General features: G+C 35.7%; 1 protein-coding gene across 1 annotated transcript in view; it reads right to left on the reverse strand.

Annotated features, from left to right (window-relative positions):
* The window catches only part of LOC140142828 (src kinase-associated phosphoprotein 2-B-like), an 83142-nt gene extending 75436 nt beyond the window's left edge, over positions 1–7706 (reverse strand). Inside the window, exon 1 of the mRNA XM_072164838.1 lies at positions 7522–7706. Coding sequence (XP_072020939.1) covers positions 7522–7681 — 160 coding nt within the window. The 5' untranslated portion in view covers positions 7682–7706. The remainder of the gene's footprint in view (positions 1–7521) is intronic.
* Positions 7707–7708: the final 2 nt, after the last annotated feature.

The raw sequence follows: 7708 nt of genomic DNA on the forward strand, positions 1-7708 counted from the left end.
AAGCACAATAAGAGCCATAGGTAAACTCTTTGAGTGAAAATTAGTAAAAAAGAGTGAAATTGCAGGGACTGTCTTTTGGAATTTGCATTAAATAGCAATAGAATTGCAAGGAGAGAATGTCAATTAAGGAGAGATGATCACTCTCCTATATATCAGATTTAAGGAGAGCAGTAGAAAGTGATTGCTCTCGCTCTCCTCCAAAGGCTGTCCCTGAAATTGTATTCTGTGCTGGTGAAATTCCACTCTTTTGAGATTCAACAACCTATAGCTGTTTACATCTCAGTTGAACTTTTAACCCTTCAAAAAACATTGCCCCTCATAATCACCCTTTCACAGTGAAGGATAGTGCAGTAAACATTTGTAACAAAACAAGTTAAAAGTTTAACACAACATTACACTTGAGATGGTTTGACATCACAGTAATTGGCAAATATCCACATAATGCTACATATGAAAGCCCACTTCTTTGATTCTAAATCCCTAAATGCTGCATGACTTATCCCCTCCTGATAAATCTCTTATGTTGATTTACCCTTCCCCGTGATACTCCTAGCCTAAGGGCTTTTGGCAGATTTTTCAACTTGCGTTTCTCTCTGATACTCTACATTTCTTTCCTCCGTGCATCTAGTACAGTATGTACATACATTGCATAAAAGTATGGCCACAGATCTCCACTGTTTGGCAGCTTCATGCGTATCCCTATATGATTTTAGTTTTTTTGCATTTTACTCCACCTGCAACTTTGTATCTCTTTTGTTGGTTTTTTTATCCAGTTAAAAAGTTTGTCTGTTCATTTGTGACACGATCTGGTTAATGGGGGCTAAAGGAGGCATATTTGAAAATTGAGTTACTGTAATTATTACATTATAGTACATACAATAGGCTATCATTTACTGAAAACACCAAAGGTCTAGCATACTTGGTTCTAAAGTTACTGAAGTTTTTGATGTCTATTTTCTTATGTATTTTATTGTTTTTTACTCCATATTTTTACCTTTACCTCAGTTTCAAATTTTGCCGCCTCTGGCCCCCATGGACCAGATCGTGTCACATTTACTGTTTTCCTTTTGTGAATCATGATGATCTTACATAATAGTGCCAGATAAGTCCCATTTTTAAGCAAGTTAGTTAGCTATTTGTAGAACAAGACTTTGCACAATAAAATACTCTCACAGACACACACCAAGTTTGAAGTTTAGTAATCAAGAGTCAGACATCTTTTAATTACAAATAAAGTCTGCATTTTGACAAGTTTGGAAGTAAGTCCTACATTTGTGTAATGTTCAAGTATTTTTACAGTTAGTCAAACAAGCCCAGTTTCTTTCTTTTTCTTTAGCTGTTTAGAGTATATATATATTTTAAGTGGTAATGAAAATAGTGATGCTACATTCCTGAAGAAATTGCAAGAAAAGACCGAGCATTGGTTTCAAATGTTATGAAAGATTAAAACCATTTCAATGTAAAATTGTAAGTTTACATTTTAACCATCAAAGCATACAGTAGAGTGCACAAAGGGGGGCAGGGGGCTGATTACTAAAAAGTCAGGGGATATACACCGCTGCAGAGGAAAATTCTAGTTTTCCTATTATAGCGAACGAACCAAACATTTGTTAACAGTCTGGGGAATCAAGTCCTTTGGCCCCCACTTTTGAAAACCTATGGACGCTACTGAAAGCATGTAGCGTACTATATTAATAGTTTCTGTTTGATATCCGATCTTTCCGTTGTGATATACTATTTCATTTCATATTTAATTTATTTGTGGATCTCACATAAAATCTTCTGGATCATTGACAAATCTTTCATAGCCGTATTCTTATCTAGTAACTCCTTCAATTTTCAATATCATGATAATACTTCCTCTTTTAGGACTTAAATATCTCAAAAACAAAACTGTAATCAGATTTTAGTTTCACATCACAAAACATTCAGGATATGTGTGTCTTTTTAACCCTGAATAATCATACATACAATCAGCATATTTACACTCCAGTTAAACACTCGTACTTTGTTTTCAATTTTCAGGATCATAAGAGATGCATCAGGGCATTTTTGTTAACAAAAGGAAATGTTGTCTTTCAATGCTAGATACACTGCGGTGGCAGATGTGGTAGGATGCAGGAGTTGTATTACGCTACGATTGTAATAACAACACTCTATGTGCTATTGGGTTCACATGAAGGAAACTAGAGAACTGCATGGCTATGTGCTTTCAGATCATCATGTGGGATGGCTCCCGGGGATGGCTAGTTATGTTTTCGGGTTTAATTTTGAGGACTGATCGAGGGTCTGATTGAAGGGGCCCTGGACATTGTTTAGTATATTTTCAAGGGGATATTTGTCAAATTTTGCCTCTGAATTGGGGTGGGTAGGGAGGGCGGGAGGGAGGGATGGAGAGAGGGAGGGAGTGAGTGAGTGAGGGAGGGAAGGAGGGAGGAGGGATGTGCCCTAATAGTGATTCGCAACTGTAATATGATTAAGAACAATCTGTGTGCCAGTAGGTTTGAATTAAAAAGAGTGTGTTACAAAAATCATCGAATTTTATCTTTTATATCGATCATCACAAATTACCTGTTTTGACATTTTGAGCTTTTTTGAACTTTACAAACACCCAATCCCCCTTTCTCTCTCAGACCCACCCCACCTGACAAAGATCTGTTTTAGTACAAGTTGTGGACGACATACCAACTGAATTAGTCCAGATGGTATGTCCCTATAGTATTGTAGTGATTGAACATACTGTGGACCTTATAACCAACATTTTTCTTGCAAACTTTAATTTAGCATGTACAAGTTTCAGGCAAATGAAATGTGCATTTTCTCTACTATCCGGTGCGGGACACATGGAGATCACAATGCATTTTTACATTATTTCTTGTCCACTGTAAGGAGGACATGGATGGCATACCCTTGGACATGGATCTGTGGTTGTAATATCATCATTTGACAGCAATTACCTATGTACACAACATGGGCACTAGTGTACAGTACACACCCACCCCCACACAGACATAAGTCGGCCAAGTTCAATCCACTTAACTTAACGTTTGTCTTTCTATTTCCCCATCTCAATCTACAATCTAGACAGATGGCAATGGATGACAAGCATTTTAGTTAATTTCCTAGATATTAAGTGACTCAGTCTAGCCCCTACCTGTCTAATGCTAAATGAGCAATGTTCTATTCGGTATCAAATTTGTCGTTCCATGCACGTACCAAGTTTCTATTCGGGTATATTGCCTTGATTGGTCTATATACCATTCATTCCCTTATCGCAACGCACCTTCATCCCATTCTAATCCCTCTGAAATTAGGTTTTAACATACCGTCGGAAATCAAGACGGAATAGGCCTAAGGGTACGACAATGGGTACAATCCAATAAATCATTCGCCTGCTATGCCCCGCTTTTCATTTCTCTGTTTGTTTTTAATGAAGTTTCAAAAATGTTCAGGAAATGTAGCCAATTATTGGTGATCTTTGAGAAGGAAATGATATTGATGGGAGTATAGGTTCACAAAGTTACGAGCATAGTAAATTATAACATTATTGTTCTGTGGGGAGACCAAAATTAGGATAAGAATTAATCATCATCATCATCAGGTTATTGCCATGAAATGAGACATCATTGTCACAGGTATTTTTAATATTTTTCTGTTTTACCCAATCACAATTAAACTAAAGAAGTTTTAAGGATCTGCATGCAGGATAATGTGTGGCTTTTCGCTATAACTTTTAAAGGGGTATTTCCCCACTTTTCAAAAAGATGAGATTTTTATACCAATGGAAACCTCTGGCTACATATTGGATTTTTGCAGATAAAAGAATATTTTGTGATCCTATCCCATTTTATGACATTTTTCAGTAGATATCCTTATTCCAAAAATTTTAAAGTTCATTCATGATCATGTGTATTACACTGCTCCATAGGCCACTGTGTTGTAATTTTGTTCTGGTGTACAAGAAAGAAATATAAATTTGACAATATTTTTGCTAAACGAATTAAAGCAACTAAATTAAGTGTACAAACATATACTTTTAAGGAAATGATGAAAGGAATATGCTCAAAATAAAAAAATACAAATTTTTTTTAAAAGGTCTGAAAACATTGAAATTGTTGTTTCATATTGAAGGCGAAGTAACATTTGGCTATATTCATGGGTAAATTAAGAAATTTGTGCAAATGCTGTACTCATATCAACTCTACCATTTTCAATCTTACTCATCATTTTCAGTTTAGCCTAATATCTGTACCCATTCACTTCAGACTTTGGTATCTTGAGTGTCTAACAGAATTACCTATCAGACACTTTGATGAAACATTATTCAGTCTAAAAATAGATTATCTTACCAATAATCACATTGTAAAGAGTCACAAAAAAATTCAATCTATATAAAGTAAGAAGAAAATGTGAAAAAGAGAGCACAAGGATGTGTGATGTGTCAGATGAAATCCCTAAGCTTATGATTTATAGTTCTTTTATCTGTGGAAGTGTACCGTGTTCCCTCAAGCCTTTGAGTCAATGGAGATGGTGCATAACAACATATCCACCTGCTGACAAACATGGGTTCTTTTATGTTGCTTCATATTGATCAATCAATGCTGCTAACTAGGCTTAGAATTTCACTAAAATTGTAGTTTGTAAATGAGGGGATACGAAATGAGGATTTAAGAATTGGGTTGGGTATCAGATTGATGGCCTTTGCTTGTAGGGTTAAGTCTTGTTTTTGATTTATTTCAGAATGTTTGGTGGGTTGCAGATCGAGTGGCTATAAGTACCTGAAATTTTATTATTTTTTTTAACTCATGAGTTCATTCTTGTTGTTGCGAAGTTAATGAAATTGAAAATGTTTTGCGGGCCACATTGGATATCTAGTTGAAGACTATATTTTGTCCACCCCTGATGATCTTATAATATGAATTTGTTCATGTTTTTCAAACCTGATATTTGCTATAGGCCAGTTTATTATATTTACACATATTCCAATGGAATCAGCCAAATTTATGAGTTTGTACAAATGTAGGTTAACAGAGCAACATCAGACATACGTTAATGTCGTATTCAGACATGAAGTCCCCGATAGAACTTCACAATAAATGGCCAAAATAGGGAGCGAATTTCTTTAATTTTACCTTGTTATTTGGGCTTTAAATGGACAAATCCCTTTCCTGACTGTAAATTTATTATTTCAGCATTTTGGGTAAAAAATAACAAATTTAAGATTTGACGGAAATCATACAATATGGCTTTTTAGCCTAACCGCCGAATTGGTCTGCATGTGTTTGAAGCATGTGTCTCCCTATTTCCTTGGTCTATCATTACCAAACAAAAAACATCAAAAAACATTAAAAACATTTAATTAATGACAATTTATTATTAAATTTGTGTAATTATTGCTTCCTCATTTTTTAAAACTTTTATTCAACTTCAACTCTTTATTATAATTTTGTGTGTATGATTGCCCTAAAATTATATTTTGACAGTGAGTATTTACCAGGCTTGTTCATTGTCATCATCATACCCTTGAATCAGTGTTATAAACAGTGATTTATTTTCCTGCTGACTTACATACATAACCAATACCATCAAGTACATTAAGCTATTGTTAGACCCACCTCTTAAATGACCTATATATTTACAAAATGAAGGTGATGCAGTATGCTATGTGATGAATAATGCGCCTGACAGGCCGAGGTTGGTAAACCTGAAACGGAGGTGCATGCAGGCTTGCATGAGCAATAAATCTGAAGGTTATATACTACTTGACAGAACTTGAGACCAAACTTGAGACCCCTGTTTGCAAATTTAATTAATGACAATTTATTATTAAATTTGTTTAATTGTTGCTTCTTCATTTTTTTGTACTTTTAACTTTTATTCAACTTCAACTCTTTATCATAATTTTGTGTATATGTGTGCACATGATTGCCCTAAAATTATATTTTGACAGTGAGTATTTACCAGGCTTGTGCATTGTCATCATCATACCCTTGAATCAGTGTTATAAACAGTGATTTATTTTCCTGCTGACTTACATACATAACCAATACCATCAAGTACATTAAGCTATTGTTAGACCCACCTCTTAAATGACCTATATATTTACAAAATGAAGGTGATGCAGTATGCTACATGGATGAATAATGCATCTGACAGGTCGAGGTTGGTAAACCTGAAACTTAATGGGTGGGCTGCATGCAGGCTCGCAGCAGCTTTAAAAAAAATTTTTTTATAAAGCGTGAGTACGGTAATCAATCTGAAGGTTAAACTACTTTCAAGACAGAACTTGAGACCTGTTTTTGCAAATTTGATTTAAATATTTACTATGTATATGCTACAAAGTTCATTCGAATTACATCCATTGTTGATAATTTTTAAGCATGTTTTCAGTTTCATCATTTGATTATGAGACTAGCAAGTTTGCAAAATTACCAATTTAATCCAGCTGATATGGCATTCTGCTCTCTGTTCTCTTTTATTGTGTATTATTTGTCTTCATTTTAATTTGCTATTCCTGTTGTATAATATTAGTTTTTAAATCAAACTGTAGTTTTATTCTAACATTTGACTGTATATTGTAGACTTTAGTATACTGGTATTTTTATGCTGTACTTTGGTTTTTAGTTTGTCAAGCGCCTTGAGACCCTCTGGGTTAAGGGCGCTATATAAGAGCCTGTTATTATTATTATGGTGGATCACTGTGGTTCGGTGCAGTCTCCAGAGAGAATCCAATGTCAGAGTTTCTGCACTCAGAAGTAAAGCGATAGATCACAGTTAATATACCTGTCTGTGCTCGGACAGGCGAAGAGAATCTAAAGTCAAGAGATCCTGTGCTCGGAAGAAATAGTGGAGAAATTCTGACTCTGGATTTTCTGCTTGCAAACGAGTGCAGAAATGATACAATAATAGTTACGCAAAAAATTTCAGACGCTGATATAATGAAAAACCACAGCTTTGGACTCTAGCTCCGAATGCGTACCGTAAAATTGTTTTCAAATTTCGAAGCTAGCCTAGACTTCTCTTGCCAGTACTTCAGGACATGATATCATTGTCATGGTCATTTGCGTGTATTTTTGTCGCATTTCCCACTGCCAGCTTAGGGACTATGCAAATCTACGATACACCTTTCCCCCAAGCTAAAATAACAACACAATTTTCTAGTCCGTTGCTTTTCATCCAAGACACTGCCCCTGATTTTCATACTGTCGGTGTTCAAAATAGCCCTGGTCTTTTCTCGTACCACAAAGTGCTAATCATTGGTAGGAAAGACGGCCAATTTAAGCTTCATATGGTTGATTCTGAGTCAAACCCATCATCAGCTGGGATTACTAAAACTTCATAAAGCTTTAGGCTACTTCTCATTCCAGCATGTTAAAACCCTATAGGCCTACCCGGAAGTTACAAGCATGCCAAATTTGACACGGTAAACGAAGCGATGACTAACCGGGCTCGAGTCCCTCAAAGTCAGTCTGAATTTTCGCTTACTGTAGCGGCTAGAAAGCCTGATCAAACGTATCTTACCTCTCAAAAAGTTCTTGACATCTTCTAAAATCTCGTCAAACTCAGGCATGTCGTCTGGGATACCTTTGGTCGGTAAAACTCGTAAAAGTTGAAGAAGCTTCTGTAATTTTTCCGCATTGAGCTGTGGCCGTAGCCCGGTACAACATCCTCCAATATTCATGGTAAGGTACTTCCTTGTTTACGATTG

The sequence above is a fragment of the Amphiura filiformis genome, chromosome 20 (assembly GCF_039555335.1).
Source record: "Amphiura filiformis chromosome 20, Afil_fr2py, whole genome shotgun sequence".
Taxonomy (NCBI): domain Eukaryota; kingdom Metazoa; phylum Echinodermata; class Ophiuroidea; order Amphilepidida; family Amphiuridae; genus Amphiura; species Amphiura filiformis.